This window comes from Prinia subflava, chromosome 9 (genome assembly GCF_021018805.1).
Source record: "Prinia subflava isolate CZ2003 ecotype Zambia chromosome 9, Cam_Psub_1.2, whole genome shotgun sequence".
Taxonomy (NCBI): Eukaryota; Metazoa; Chordata; class Aves; order Passeriformes; family Cisticolidae; genus Prinia; species Prinia subflava.
Genome location: NC_086255.1, coordinates 31682484 through 31698391, shown reverse-complemented (window position 1 = coordinate 31698391; position 15908 = coordinate 31682484). Strand labels below are relative to the sequence as shown.

Below are 15908 nucleotides of genomic sequence, written 5' to 3'. Positions count from 1 at the left end.
CCGGCTCTTTAAAAGCAAAGTAAAGGGGGGGAATAAGTTCTTTACGGAGAAGCGGCACCTTGAGCGGAGCGGAGGGAAGCGGGGCCACGCCGGCAGCGGGACGGGAGGGGAGGTCCGCGGCTCGGAGCTGTGTGCCGGCCTCCAGCAGCAGGCCGGGAGGGCAGCACCGGGGGCTGCTCCCGGCCGGCCCCCTCCCTCCTGGGCAGCCCGCGGGGCGTGGGCGGCGCGGGGCGCGGCGGGGCCGGCGGGAGGGAGCGGGGCGAGCATGTGCATCCTCCCCGCCGCCCCTGCCTCCCTCCCGCCGCCCGCCCGCCTCCCCTCCCTCCCCGCTCGCCGCCGCGGGTGTGTGTGTGTGTCTCGGCTCCCTCGCCAGCCCGGCCTGACGCAGGCGGATCCACATCGCCCCTGACAACACCCCGGCTCCGGAGCGCCGTGCCGGGGGTCCGGCTGCGGCGGCGGCGGCCCCGCGGGGCCGGGCCGAGCCCAGGGGGGCGGCGGGGGCCGGGGTGGCCCGAGCGCGGGGAGGCGGCCCCGGGGGGGGAAAGTTGCCGGGAGCGGCGAGGGGCGAGCGCGGCGGCAGGACCATGGGCACTTTGCGGGATTTACAGTACGCGCTGCAGGAGAAGATCGAGGAGCTGCGGCAGCGGGATGCGCTCATCGACGAGCTGGAGCTGGAGTTGGACCAGAAGGACGAACTGATCCAGAAGCTGCAGAACGAGCTGGACAAGTACCGCTCGGTGATCCGGCCCGCCACGCAGCAGGCGCAGCAGCAAAGCGCCGGCACCTTGCAGGGCGAGCAGCGGACCAAGCGCCAAGCGATCTCGGCCGAGCCCACCGCCTTCGACATCCAGGATCTCAGCCACGTCACCCTGCCCTTCTACCCCAAGAGCCCGCAGTAAGCAGGGGGTCACCCCGCCGCTCAGCCTTCCCTCGCTCCCTCGTCCCGCTCCATCCCCGGCCTCGCCGCCGCCCGCCGGGCAGAGCCCGGAGCGCGGCATTCCCGCATCCTCCCCGGGTGGCCCCGCGGGGTGGGAAAGTTGCGAGCGCCGGGCTTAGGAGGGGGAAGAGCGGCAGGAGCGAGCGCCGAGGTGCCAGCACAGGGGGACCCGGTCGTGCCCCGTCCCGGCTCGGGGGGTCCCGGCCGCCCCATCCCGCCGGGGGACGGGGCCAGCGGCGGGCGCGGGGGGGACGCTGCTGCCGGCGGGTTGAACCGGATCGTGTCGTGGGCATGGAGGCTTTATCGCTGCGGGAAGGGCTGGGGGAAACCCGGGGGTCGCTCTGGGACCCCGCAGGGAGACATTCCCAGCTGGGAAACTTGGAGCCCGTCGGGATGCGGTGCCCGGCTCTCCGGGCGGGGGATGGTGTTTTGGGGAGGGGGTTTGGCAGAAGCAGGAGCTTATTGCAGTGCCCCGGTGCGCCGGAGGGTGTGCGGGGGGCAGGGAAAGTTGCGGGGATCCTCAGGTGCCGGCGCGCCGGGGGATGCGCTGCCCCGGTTTCACACCTGCCGCAGATTAGGGAAATTAGAGCGCCTTAATGGGGAAACGGAGCCCTCGCGGGAGCGGGATCGCTCTGCCTCGCTCAGTGCCTTTTCCTGGCCAGTAAATCGCCGTGCCTTTGCTTCAGCACTTCTCGAGGGATAAAAACGAAGGAGGGAAAGAGGTGATGAGCGGATACTCGCCGCGCCGGGCTCCATGTGCGGGGACCTCGCCGTCGATGGGCAAACCCGCCTGCCCTCGGCGGCCGGCATCTTCCTCGTGGGATTATAACCGGGAGCGCTGGCGGATCCCCGGAGCCATGCCGGTAGTGGGGAGCGTGTGTGCCGGGCGGGATGCGGGCACCCTGCGGAGCCCCGCGGGGAGTGGGGCGGACGGTGCCCGGCCGGGAGCGGCGGGCCAAGGGGACGGTGCCCGGGCAGGGGCGGTGGGACACGGGGACCCTGCCGGGGCCGGGGGGCCCTGCCGGAGCGTCCCCTCAGGATCCCTGCCGGGGCCGGCTCTGCCGGAGCGTCCCCTCAGGATCCCTGCCGAGGCCGGCTCTGCCGGAGCGTCCCCTCAGGATCCCTGCCGGGGCCGGCTCTGCCGGAGCGTCCCCTCAGGATCCCTGCCGGGGCCGGCTCTGCCGGAGCGTCCCCTCAGGATCCCTGCCGAGGCCGGCCCTGCTCCCCGCGCAGCCTCAGCCCTTTCCCGCCGCCATGGCGGGGCCCCGCTGTCTCCAGGCAACTGCCCTCCCTCAGGGCGGCCGCCATGGCCGGACCCCGCCGGGCCGGGCCGGGCCGCGTGTCCCTCACGCCGCCCCGCCACACTCCCGCTCCTACATTCCCCTTCCCTCCCCCCTCGTTCCCACCGCCACAGATATTTTGTCCTTTTAAGGCGTCTGGCCGCGCGTTCAAAAGGATGTCAGGGGAAGGAACGGCGGTGGCGCGGGGAATGCCTCCCCGCAGCCCCCAAAACGAATAAAACACCCCAAAAGTGCCCGCCCTGCCTGGGGGACGGGGTGGCTGAGGCCCGGCGGGCGAGCGGTCTGTGAGATCCCTGGGGTGTGTGGTGAACATCCAAGGTGGGATAAGGTATCCGCTGTGTTATTTCCTCTGGGAAAGCGAAACCCCAAACGTGTTGGTTTCCTTGTCAGTATCGTTGCCCCTCGGCGCCCTCGAAGTGCTCCAAGAGCTCCGGGAAGCGCCACAGGTTTCAGCAGAGCGAGTGTGCGGAGTCCTCAGCCTCTGCCCTATCCAGCAGAATACCTAGGAAGCCTGGCAAAGCCTTGGATTGACGTTTTCCAGCTGGAATTTCAGTCGCTCCTTGTGTAAATGCAGCCCTGCAGTCTCGTGTGGGGTGTAACGTGTGCCACTCCTCCGAGTGTTTTATATTGATCATCCATGGCCAACACTCCTAATATTACTTACAGTGTTGAAGTCAACTTGTGGCTGCAGGTTGTAATCGCTCAGGTGGGGTATTCCAGGGGTTTGGAGCAGCCTGGGAGAGCGGAACGTGTCCCTGCCCATGGCAGGAGGCTGGAGCGAGATAAGTTTTAGGGTCCCTTCCAACTCAAACTGGTCTGGGATTACAGGAAAAGATCCTTGCTAATGGTTTCAGGAGTGTTCATGGCTCTGAGAAGTGCTGTGTGCTCTGTGTCAGCCCTAAGAGCCCGGTGGTCGAGATAACTCCTGGTGGTGGTGAGAGTTAAGGTGGTGAGGACCTGGAAATAACAAAATCTGCAAAAAAGGGTTGGCTTCCCCCCCCCAGTTTGTGCTGAACCTCAGTGACTCTTGAGGTAATGGCACCCAACCTTTGATTTTGTCAAGCCACTGGGAAGTGTTCAAAAGGCAGGTGGATGTGGAACTTGGGGATATTGGCTAGTGGTGGCCTTCACAGTGCTAGGAGAATGGTTGGACTTGATTTTGGAGAGGTTTTCCAACCAAAATTGTTCTAAAGTAGTTTCTGAGGGGTATTTTTTTAGTTTGGTGGTGCTGGATTTGCTCTCCTGGCAGAGGTGGCTGGAGATCAATAGTAGGTAGGATCAGTAGTAGCAGAAAATCTGTTGGAACTGAATTCTCATGAGGGTCATGGTGGATACTTGAGGGTCTGTGGTGGTGGAAGTTGTTGTGATGCCAAGTAGAAGAGTCTGGGTTATAGAGTGGTTGAACTCTGAATGTCTGTAAAGAGAGGAACTTGGGACAGGACACAGGGAATGGCTTCCACTGCCAGAGGGCAGGGCTGGATGGGATATTGGGCAGGAATTGTTCCCTGGCAGGGTGGGCAGGCCCTGGCACAGGGTGCCCAGAGCAGCTGTGGCTGCCCTTGGATCCCTGGCAGTGCCCAAGGCCAGGCTGGACTTTGGGGCTTGGAGCAGCCTGGGACAGTGGAAGGTGTCCCTGCCCATGGCAGGGGTGGCACTGGATGGGCTTTAAGATCCTGTCTAACCCAAACCATTCTGGGGTTCTATGAATGTCTTTCAATGCGTGAAAGTACATTTAATTGCGTTGTGTGGACAAATACAATTAAATCCGCAGGATCTTCCCTTACACACACATCCCCCCTCCCCCCATTTAGGATGCATAAATAGGTTTAGGTTAAATAAAATTGCTTTTTCAGAGTTGTAAGAGTTGGAGTTGCTGTTGCAGGGTTGGGCTTGTTTTGCCTCTACAATGTTTTTAAGAGTGAAACAGGACTTTGGGCTGACATGAGGAGCTAAAGTCCATGGAGGGACATGTCTAGCTATTCAACCATTTTCTTCTGAGTTATGAGTGAGAAGAATTGGGCATTAGCATCTTTATCAGTCTTCTTGTTCAAGTAACTAGTTATTTAAAGTTAGTGGCTTTTTATTTAAAATAAGTGGCTTTTTTCTTCCCTTACTCTCTCAAAGGAAATAACTTGCAAGAAGTGACTAAGAGGGTGCAGACTGGGGACAAAGCTGGCTGGTTTTCCACGTCAGAAAAAATGCCACGACTGATCTTTCTCTCCTCTTCATCTTCCCAAATTGCTGCTCGTGTTTGTTTTTCCAAACCTTTGACCTCTTGCAGGATATATCCTGGCTGCTAACAGCCTGTCAGCACGGAGGGAGTACAGGGAGATGGAGTTTGCACCAACTGCCTTTGCAGTTAAAATTGTACAGAGCAGCCAAGCAAAGAGAAGGCTTTTCCACCAGCAAGCTGCAACTCTTCCCTTTCCCTGCCTCGCTCTTGCCATGGGAAAATACCCAGGACTTTAATTTTAACAGGCTGCTTTGTTCAGGGATCGGCAACAGCTGTTTGCCTTTTTGGAAGGCTGTGAAGTCAGCTTGTTTTCTTTTCCAGAAAGCAGAAAAAAAGAAATGTAGAAGTAGAACATAGAACAAAGCACTGAGCTCATGAGTGTAAAGGGTCTGATCTCTTGGCTGAGGTGGTAAAAGCTCTGTTGTTAACAGAGACAGCAGTAAAGTGCTGTGTCATTTGTAAGAGATGTTGAGTAAAACAAAAAATAATTTGGTTTGAGGAGTTAACAGACTTTTGGGGAATCTGCCAAAATCCCAGGGACTCGTTTGTGAGGGGAGGAGCAGCCTGTGAGTTGTATTTAAGAGGTCTGGTTTAAGAAATATAAAATACTTGGTTGCATAGCCTTAGGGAAAGTACAACATCCATACAAGAGGTTTAACAAAATCCTTGCAACGGCCAGATTGGTTCTTTGAAGCAAATGTGTGCATCCTCTGGGAGCTAGAGGCGTATTTTAAATGATCATAATAGTCATAAAATCCTTAGAAATACTTGAAAAGCATGTTGTGTTTAGGGTGTTGGCATGAAATGCTCTTCTGGTGTTTATTAGTGCTACGTATGCTGCAGTACCCAGGAGCACTTATCTAAAACCCCCTGAAATGACACAAATCCTCTTCCCTCAAGCCCCACGCTCTCCTCTTCCTAAAGTAATTTGGGGGATGGCTGGTACATGATGAAACCACCGGGAACTGGTGGTTGAAGTGATGGGGGGAGGAACTGAGGCACGCTCCCACAGTGATGGTTTCCTGGAATGTGGGGTAGGAGCTGGGGTGGTGGTGGCCTCTTGAGTCCTGTCGCTTTCTGGTGAAGCATCTTGCCCTGAGTCGTCAGCAGAGCTGGATCTTGTGGTGCAACCTTCATTTTTCTTTTGGTGTCAATCCACTCTGATGTGTCCAGTGAGCAATTAGTTGAACTGCATTTATCATTTGCCGTGAGAGCTGTTAAATGCAGTGGTTGCTTTTATGTGCCCTAACACAGAATCCATCCGAACGTGGTTTAAGCTGATGCTCGAGGGACAAAAACCCATTAATGTCAGTGGGGTTTTTCGGTGCATTTGAAGGGTCAGGATTTTATTGCAGCGTGTGGAGCAGTGCTGGGGCACCGGTGGTGGGGGAGGATCCCTGGTGCTCTGCAGGGCTGAGGTTCTGCTGTGAGGGATGATGCTCTCCCTGCCAGAGCTGTGAACACAGGAAGGGTAGCGCCGGAGCAAGGCAGCCGAGCGTGATTTTCCCATGTTTTGACAGGTCTGGCTCGGCAGTGGTGGCAGTGATGGGGCTCCCCTCTGTGCGCTCGTGTGACTCACGCTCCGAGCGGCTTTAATGCCTTGGGAAGTGACAAGGGGACATTGTGACAGCTCAGCTGCTTGTGTAATACATTACAACCCTCTGAGGTTTGGGTTACTCACAGTAGTAAGGGCTGGCTGTGTGGTGTTGGGCTCTTGAGCACAGAACTAGTTTTTCTCTATTGGAGCAGTGTTTTGGGTCATCTCTCAACACGCTTGTTCAGGCTGGTGATGTTTATGCTGAGTGTAAACTCCGGCGGGGTTTGACTCAAAGGAAGGTAAAAAACAAATCTCCCAGTAAAGCTATTAAAGCCACGCAGTTGTTTTGTCATCTTCCGTCTGGTTTGTGCTGAGATGAGTTTAATTGCAAGATAAAACATCGCTGCAGTGTCAGTTATCCTTAGATCTGTGCAACAAGCAACACAGACTTCCCTGGGTGTTTGTGCTGTTGGAGATTAATTTTAGCAGTGTGGTGTCAGTAAACTGTGTTTTAAAGCAAAGTAGTTCTGTTCAGAAACGACAGTGACATTTTCTTGGTGGTTATATGCAAAGCAGCACTGTTCAGCAAGTACAGCAGCTCTGAGCACACTAACAGCTGGTAATTAACATAGAGGCTCTTTTTAAAATTGTAGTAGAGCTTCATAATTTCATTTTCTGCAGAATTAACTTTTTTCCTTTTATCTGTACTACTGAAATAATTACCTATACTTGTCTGAGCTGTTTTACATTCATTCTTAGCTGTATAAACGCTGTAGGTGGAGAGTTTTAAAGTGCTTCAACACAAAATGAGGTCCCCAGGCCACGGACACGAATTCCTTCTCTCCAGACTTTGTGAAAGCATTCCTGAGCTTCAGCATCCCATGTTCCTAAACACAGGATGTGTCTTCCGTTTCTGCAATTAATAATAATAATAATAAAAAAGCCAGGTCAGAGTTCTGAAATTGAGCAGAAATGGATGTAGCAGCACAGACAGCCCAGCCAGCTGCCTCTGGAAGGAGAGGGGACTCGGTGAGTCCTGAACTTGTGGAGCACCAGATGGAAAATAGGAGTCAAGGGGAAAATTTGTTACTTTAGAGAGTTAAAAAGGATACAGTGAATTGTTACATATCAATTTCTGTGGTTCTCCTGCCTGAGCTAGATGCTGTAGGATGATAAGAGTTACTGAATACAAACATCTTTCTGAGGGAAGGGGTCCAGGAAAGCTGAGCTGGAGGTGGGTTAAACACCACTCACTGCCATCAGCGATAGTCCTTGCTGCCTGTGCTGCTGGCCTTTGCTTTTGGCTTTTCATGGTGCCCAAACAGGCATCAGGATGAAGCATAAATATTTCTGTCAATGTTTTTCATCCGCTGCTTTGCTCTTTCCAGAGGGTCCGTGCAAGCAGAGAAGCGCCTGACATTCGTGTTTTGCTGTGGTGGTGTGGATGGTTGGACTTTCCCCATTTCAGTATGTTAAACCTCAGTTGGACTCCACAAAGAAAGTTGGGACAGTGTAAGCAGGAACAAGCAGGTGCTGTGAAGGACTGTGACAAGGAAAAGAAGGACAGACGAGGGAGAGGATTTAAAGAGAGAGACTTAAGGAAGAAGGAGAGGGTGCTGAAAGAAGGATATAGGAAAGAGGGTTTTGAGGCAGAGAGAAGTTGAAAGATATATGGGTGGTTTACCAAGTGGGAAGGATTTAGATATGTGGAAAAGATGAAAGGCTGGTGGGTCCTATATTGTATGTTCTGTACAATGCTGTATGTTCTGTACACCCCCCCTTAATTGAAATTCATAAGTTCCCCTTGGTCACATGTTACCTTTTCCCCTCTTCCCGCCACTGTGTTATCCCTCCCCTATCCCCTAACTGGTTCAAGGCTTGCAACCCTTCCCCTTATCTCCCAAGTGTCAAGGTTCCATTGGTTGCCGCAAAGAGGGACTCCCATTTCTCCTCCCCTACCCCGAAAGCATATAAGCTGGTGCATTTCTTTGTTCGGGATCCAGTTCCAGTTCAGCCTGGTTCCACTTCGGTCTGGACAGTGCTATGTTGGATTAAAGTTGTGGTTCCTCTGTCTGGCTGGCTGGATCCTCCTTTCTCGCTCTTAGCGCGTCGCTTCAGTTATCCTACTGCCGTTCCGGCCTCTCCCAGGGACAAGAACCCACAGGGCTGACCCCTTCGTTCCGCTGAGGGGCAGCTCGGGTTCCGCTTGCTCCGGTGCCTGGGCTGGCTCGGGGTGAAGCCAAGGGGCTTAGTAGCGGCACCGCGACATTTTGCGTTGCTTGTCTTTGTTTTGAAGGGCAGAACGAACAGGAGAAAACAAAAGTATCGGTTGCTACACTGGAGCATAAACCGTGACAATAATACCTTTCTCCTCTCAGCAGCTACGGAAAGTGGGTTGGTGTAAGTGTGCAATCAGTCGGGTATGTTGTGTGTATCCTGACATCCTGAACGCCTGGAATTGCATCCAGGTGCTCTGGAGGTGCTGCTGAAGCCCCTGCCTGGCAGGGTTTGTGTCAGGGGAAGCTCCAGCGTAGCGTGCTCCGAGCAGGAGCACAGGACCCGCGTTTTGCAAGGCTCTTGCAGCCTCTGGTTTCCTTGGAAACCAGAGCCTGAGCAAGGGAGAGCCAAACTTCAACACCCGTGCCTGCCTTCCGAGTCGAAAATGGGCTGTCAGACTTTCAGAAGTGTGGGCTCTTTGGGCTGTGTTTGGGGCTTGTTCATTAGGAGCAAACTTGAAGTAGGGTATCAATGAAAAAAGCTCCTTTGTCAGGCTGCAACAGTTCTGCCTGGAGCGATGCTTCTTTCCCCAAATTCCCTTCTTTAATTCAGTTTGTGAGCACATTTATTGGAGGTGTTTCCTGTCAAACCCCCCAGCCGTGTCAGGAAAGCTGCACAGCAGCTCGTGACTTGGGCTTGACGTGGATTTAGAAACTGGCCAGCGCAGGCCAGCTCGTTTTGTTCACTTCCCTGATGTTCTCTGAGGTGGTGGCTGGGGGTGACGAGGAGAAATCATCAAAGAGGAGAAATCATAATGGAGCTGCCTGGGTTGATGGAAAATTAAATTGCAGTCTTGTAAGTGCACATATACTTTGTGTTGAATGTGAAGAGAAATATATACATAATGACATGTACGTGCACTCATGTATTTAGCACATGTAGGGGAGCATTGCATTCATGCAAATACACTTTTATTAGGAGGTAAAACAGTCAGGTTTAATATCAGTGGAGTAGAGGCAGTTTTGTACAGAACCAGCAGGACTGTGGGAATGCATCCTGGTATAATGGAAGGTGTCACTGCCCATGAACGAGGTGACTTTTCAGATCTCTTCAAATCCAAATGTGGAAATGCTGTTGGTTTCCGTGACCACAGAGTATCATTGAGATTCAGGAGCAGAGGAGTAAATAACATGAGTGTGATGGAAATGGAGAGCCACTGTTCCCTGCTCCCAGTGGAAGTGGGTCCCTGGGATGTGTCACTGCTTGTTAGGATTTAAACTGGCTATTTGATGTCATTTGTGTGCAGAGATCTGGTGGCTGAGGGGAATTCATTACTGCTCTTGGAGTCCACAGGCTAAATGAGGAAAATAACCTTCTTGGTGGGTGAGATTTCTGCTGAATAGAGGAAATCAATGGCGCTGGGACTGCCAGCAACACATCAGGGCAGTGGCCAAGCACTTCAGGAAGGTGTAGATAAAGCAAATGTGATGCAAGTAGTGCCACTCGGCTGTACCTTCAGGCTTGTTGGAAACCATACCTGGCTTCAGCTACAGAGACTCTTTCAAAATCAGGCTCTTAAACTCCTGAGAAATTCCTTTAGGTGAAATGGAAGATCAGGTATCCTGGAAATAGAGTTAGCCTCAAGCCCTTTACCTTGAAATTGCAGTATTGCCTAAGTTGGTAAAGGTAAGGGGTTGTGTGAAGCTTAAGGGTGGACATGGTCAGCTGAAGGAGATGAACATCCTTCAGCAGCTCCTGTGTTTTGTGGTGTGGAGCACCATCCTCTTCTCCCTTTTCTTCTGAGCCCTTGGTTACTCCCCTGGGTGTCTTGTTCCTGCTCCTCCTTCTGCCCAAGATGTTTCTCTCTTCCCATGGGTTCTGCTTATTCTCTTCCCTGGCAATCCCAAAGCTCTTCTTCTACACAGCTATCTCATCCAGCAGGGTCCAAACTTTACATCTCTGATAAAAATCAGCCTTGTTTCCTTGTGTGCATCTGGAGGCAGAGAACCTCCAGTGGCTGGAGCACAAGATACAACAGGAGGCTGGATTTTCCTGCCAGTCCAGCTCTTCTGCTGTGCCAAGGCCTTTTCTGCTCCTCACCTGCCCCACCAGCGAGCAGGCAGAGGCCACACAAGAACTGAGAGGGAAAGGGCCAGGACAGCTGATCCCAGCTGCCCAAGGAGGATTGCATAGGATGGAACCCCACACTCCTGGGAATGGCTGAACACCCATCTGCCCATGGAAAACATGGAATGAATTCCTTCTGGCTTTGCTTTACCTGTTGAACTGCCTTTATATCAACCCATGAGTTTTTTTCCCTTTTGCCCTTCTGATTGTCCAGCTGGGGCGAGGGCTGTGAGGGGGTGGTGGTGCTGGGGTTCCTCCTCCAGCAGGAACATCTCAAAGTGCCTGTGACTCCAAAGGGATTGGGGCCCAAGGGTAGCTCCTGGAGCAAGAACACCCTGGGGCATCAGCAACTGTGCATGAGGCCATGGATAAGGTCATGGCACTGCAGGTTCATTCCTGGAGGGACTGTGGCTGTGGGTAGATCCATGCTGGAGCAAGTTCATTCCTGGAGCAGGTTCATTCCTGCAGGGACTGTGGCTGTGGGTAAATCCATGCTGGAGGAATTTCATTCCTGCAGGGACTGTGGCTGTGGGTAAATCCATGCTGGAGGAATTTCATTCCTGCAGGGACTGTGGCTGTGGGTAAATCCATGCTGGAGGAGGTTCATTCCTGGAGGGACTGTGACTCTGTGGCTGTGGGTAAATCCATGCTGGAGCAGGTTCATTCCTGGAGCAGGTTCATTCCTGGAGGGCCTGTGGGTAAATCCATGCCTGGAGCAGGTTCATTCCTGCAGGGCCTGTGGCTCCCAGAGAAGGCCATGCTGGAACAGGAGCACCTCAGAATAAGTGTGGCTGTGGATAAATACAGCCCAGCAGGTAAACCCCTGGAGAGACTGGTTGATGGATAAGGTTCCATCTGGAGCACGTACATCCCTAAGGGTGTCTGGATAGGTCCAAGCAGGAGCAAAGGGGAGGAGTTCACTGCAATGTTTGGTTTCACAGTCTGATCCAAAGGGAGGGTGGTGGAGAAAGTGATGGATACACCCTGAAGTTGTTGTAGCCAGAGATTTCAGTGACACCTCCCAGGAATTACTGCAGCAGGAATCCCTTGCTGGGAGCAGGGGGAAGGCTTCCCTGCGATGTCAGCCCCTTCAGTGGCAGTGACTTTGAGCTGCATTGTCCCAATGTCCCTCTGCACGCCCTGTGCTGGCTCAGTGGCATCCTGCAGACCTCCGGGCCCTGCTCCAGCTCCAGAGGCTCCGTGTCATTGTTTGCCATCGCTTGTCCTTACTACAGTCCTGCCTGTGGTCCAAACAACAGCCAGGTCTCACTGATGGGGAATATCCAGACCAAGAGCGGGATAAATGCATTATAAACGTGGGAGTGTGTGTGTGTGTCTGTACACAGCTCGTGTCTGAGTCCTGGAACAGGGCTGCGCATCCAAACTTGGCAGATATCTGCAAACTAACTGGGGGGTGTGTGTAAGACCTATTGTTTCTCCTTTATGCCTCCTTGCACATTTAAGTCCTGTTCAGACAGCTTTTGCACAAAGGGGAGAACATCTCCTGCTCATCAGATCCGTGATTGCTTCCTGTTCTCCCTGTGGAACCCCAGCTCTGCGAGGCACAGGAGGGCAACGAAGCGTGGAGAGGAGAAGGCTTTTCTCCATCAGCACTGTGCCCAAACATGGACTGGGGTACCAGGATAGAGCCTGCTGGGAGAGCGTAAGGCAGGCAGATCCTCTGGTCTTCCCTGACCTTCCCTTCTTTGAGGGCACAGCTGGGGGAAGCCAGAGCCACTTGGACTGCCATTGAAGTGTCCCTTCTCCTGCTTGGAAGAGAGACACAGCTGGGACAGCTGTGCTTGCACGCATTCTGGTGACATCCTGCTGCTTTCTGGGTGACTCTGGCAGGTATCTCAGAATCACAGCTTGCCTTGGCAGGGAGGCTCCTGTGGCCTTTTCCTGGATGTGTTCTGGGTGGGTGCTGCAGCACAATCTGGATTCCCAAGGGAATGCTAACTATCCATCTCATCTCCCTCCATTCACATGCTGGGTTTGTGACTGTGCCTGCAGGAGGGTTTCCAGCAGGAAACTTCTGTTTCTTGGGATCTGGCACTGGGAAAGTGACTTTGGGCTCTGTGAGGTGACAGACCTGACCTCTGCCTGCTTCACCTTCTGTTTTGCAAGGACTGTTATTGTCTCATCAACCACTCTGCCAGATGCTTTGTGTGTTGTCCATGGCTAGGAACAAATCATCCCTTCCCTCATAAATCCCCAGGTTTTGCCCCTTTGGACTTTGTGCAAGGATGAGTGTTAGCATGATCTAGGAAGGCAAAGCGGCTCCAAAAGGGAGATCATCAGTCAAATCTCAGCTCTTTGGGTTTGTGTCATTACTCTTGCACAGACAAAACAGGTGTTTTGAAATGGTTTCTTAATCTGAAAGCCACAAATAACTCAAATGGGAACCCAGCTAGTGTGGTGCTAAGAGCATCACTTGGGATGTGCAGATCTGGGTTAAGCATTATCCCACTGTTTGCAGGTACAAATGGAGAAGCTTCCACAGGGATTGAGGCCAAACCCATGGGAGACCTGCTGGAAACGGGGCAGAGCCAGGGACATGAGTCCATGTCACTCACATGTCACCTCTGGAGCACAGTGGCTCTCCACCCTCTCCTCGTTTTGACTGAAATTCCAGCTGTGAGCTATAAAGGACTTTTTCAATGGCAAGTTTACTCTATAGCCATATGTTTTTTCAACGTTTTCCACCACAAAAGGTTCGTGCTGTGCTCTGTGACGGGCAAGTGTTACAAGCTGGAGTCACATTATTTGTTTAAGCTGGCTGGGCACAAACATTTTGGCTGTAGGGTTCTGAAGGAGGCTCCTGCTTAATAAATACAGCTGAGCAACATTCAGAGCATTGTGGCAGAGTTGTTATTGATGGAAAATCCATGAATATGTAGCAACCAAAAGATAAAGCTCAGCAAAGCTGTGCTGGCAGGGTGCAGGGTTAGGAAGGGTGACAGGGGACAGCTGCCTTGGGCACTGGGGCAAAGCAGAAGCTCAGGTTAACTGTGGAAAATGTGGATGCTTGTGGAATGTGCCCAGAATGGGATCTTCACAGGGATTTGGAGTTTTAATATATGCTGGAGGAGCTTTCTGAGGCTTAGGTGCTCCCTGGGGAGCCTTCAGCTCTGCTACCTATCCTGATTTCCTTGGTCAGCAGCTGCAATATTTTGTGCCTTTGCTCATACTGAAGAAATGATATATCATGGGGAGATAATATTCCATGCTTATTCCAAGCTTCTTAATGGAATTTTTATCAGTTCCACTGAAGAATAGGATGCACAAAAAAGCTGCCTGGCTGTCAGGTTATTTGTTCTGTGGCTCCTTTAGAGCTGACTTGGCTCTCTCTGTGTGCCTGCCCAGTAAAATGATGAGAGGGACCATCCCACCCAAAATTCCAAGTGTCTGCAGCCACCAGGTGACATCAGATCCCTTGGACACTGAGGGACAGGCAGGGCAGGACTGCAGGATGCAGCCCCTGAGCATCCCTGGCTGATGCTTCAGACCCATCACTGGCACATCTCTCACTGCTTAACAGCTGATTTGTGTGTTTTTTGGGGTTTTTTTTTCCCCCAACAATATCTGCTTGTTTTAAAACTATCTTGTGCTCAGTGTTTTCAGAAGATCTAAAAGCTGGAGGTTTTGTTTAATCTGTTTGGGCTCGGGAGCCTGAGATTGCTCAGCCACAGCCACTCGGTGCCGTGACACCATTTTCTCTGGGATTGCTTTGCCAACTCAAGTGCACTTTGCTGCAATACAAACATTGAGGATAAAAGGCAGCCACCTCAACAAATCAGTGTGAAAGCACTGTAGAAGAACTGTAGATGGGTATTTTGGTGTTTTGGTCTTTTTTAGAGTCAAGATCTCTCCTTCTGCCCATTTTAAGGAGTTTTTTAGGCTTTTAAAGGAGTACCTATTGTGCAGGGAGGAATTTCAAAAGTTAAATCAATTGCCTGTTTGTGGACTCATCTGAAGGGTAAATCAGATGCTGCATTGACAGGGATCTGCCTGTGTGGTAAAACTTCAGACAAGGTTGGATCTAAGTGAGTCTGGAAAAAAAAGATCAGTCATGGATCTTTTGAAACCTCTCCTGGGAGGAAAGGCAGGGAGAACTGGGGATTCAGCCTGAAGAGGAAAAGCTTCAGGGAGAGCTCAGAGCCCCTTCCAGTGTCTGAAGGGTGCCAAGACAGCTGGAGAGGGACTTGGGACAAGGGACGGAGGGACAGGACACAGGGAATGGCTCCCACTGCCAGAGGGCAGGGATGGATGGGGTCTTGGGCAAGAATTGTTCCCTGTGAGGGTGGGCAGACCCTGGTTTAGATTCCTAGAGCAGCTGTGGCTGCCCCTGGATCCCTGGCAGTGCCCAAGGCCAGGTTGGACTTTGGGGCTTGGAGTAGCCTGGGACAGTGGAAGGTGTCCCTGCCCATGGCAGGGGTGGGATGCGATGAGCTTTAAGGTCCCTGCCAACTCAAAGCATTCTGGAGTTCTATGATTCCATTCTAATATTCATAGTGAAAAATGTTTTCCTCTGCATGCTACAGGTGTCCAGGCATGCAGTCCTATAACAAAAAAAAAAAAAAAAAAAAAAAAAAAAAAAAAAAAAAAAAAAAAAGGGGGCAACCCCCCCCAACCAAACAAAACAAAAAACCCAAACTGAAAATGCTCTGAAGGGTTATAGTGCTTTTTAAACAAGAATCTCAAAATGCCCAATCTTATTTTTGGTTACTGTCCATAAAGGCTTTTCTGAACAGCAGCGTCTACTCTGAGTGCAGCTGGTTGAGAAACCTCCCTTTTAGTGGCAGCTGGGTTGTGTGGAATGAAAGAATTCATTAACCTGGTGTGGAATGAGAGAACTTAATAAACCTGGTGTGGAATGAAATAACTAATCAGCCCGTGGCCAGCCTGGAAGAGCTGCCAGCTGATGTGTCCTGTCTGATTATCAGGGGCTTGATTCCCAGCCAGGCATGGCTGAGCTGAGCTCCTTTGTGTAAGGCTGAGGTGAAAAGCTCCTTTTTTTTCTGCTGGGGCTTCAGCAGAAAACTGAATTTTCATACCTAAGACTCCGAAGAGTGGTCACGGGCACGTAGTGGCAGAAATTTCTGCTGAGGAACAAAAACAAATTCCTCATCAGAGAATGTAATCAACTGGTGATGCTGCAGCTGGTTCCTTGCAGCCTGTGCACGCAGACAAAATAGCAATGTAGTAGAGAGAAAATGTTTGCTGAGTTAACTGGGCTATATTTAGGTGCCAAATAAACAGATTTCTGCTTTTGACCCTCCCCCTCACACCCTCAAAACTGCTTCTTGGGCTGTCTGCAAATGCCTTGGCTGTTGGTGGCTTCTGTTCCCTGCAAGAAGAGTGATGGGGAGCAGCAGGGGGGGACGTCTGTCCCAGCTGAACATGGAAAAGGTGAGTGCTGGGCACAGAGTCCCCATCTCCAGCCTTGTTCGCTCCTCAGACCTTCCTTAGCCCTGTCTGCACAGGCTGCCTGAGTACGAACCCCTGAACCCCCCAAACTCTTGTCCATGGGGGCCCTTGGGAATTGCAGGGAGT

General features: G+C 52.4%; 1 protein-coding gene across 2 annotated transcripts in view; it reads left to right on the top strand.

Annotated features, from left to right (window-relative positions):
• PRKG1 (protein kinase cGMP-dependent 1) overlaps positions 1-15908 on the top strand; it is a 373799-nt gene that overhangs the window by 25881 nt on the left and 332010 nt on the right. Inside the window, exon 1 of one of the 2 annotated variants that reach the window (XM_063406142.1) lies at positions 376-895. The exons of the other annotated variant lie outside the window; for it this stretch is intronic. Coding sequence (XP_063262212.1) covers positions 585-895 — 311 coding nt within the window. The 5' untranslated portion in view covers positions 376-584. Of the gene's footprint in view, positions 1-375; positions 896-15908 lie in introns of those variants that run through there. 2 annotated transcript variants of the gene reach the window in all.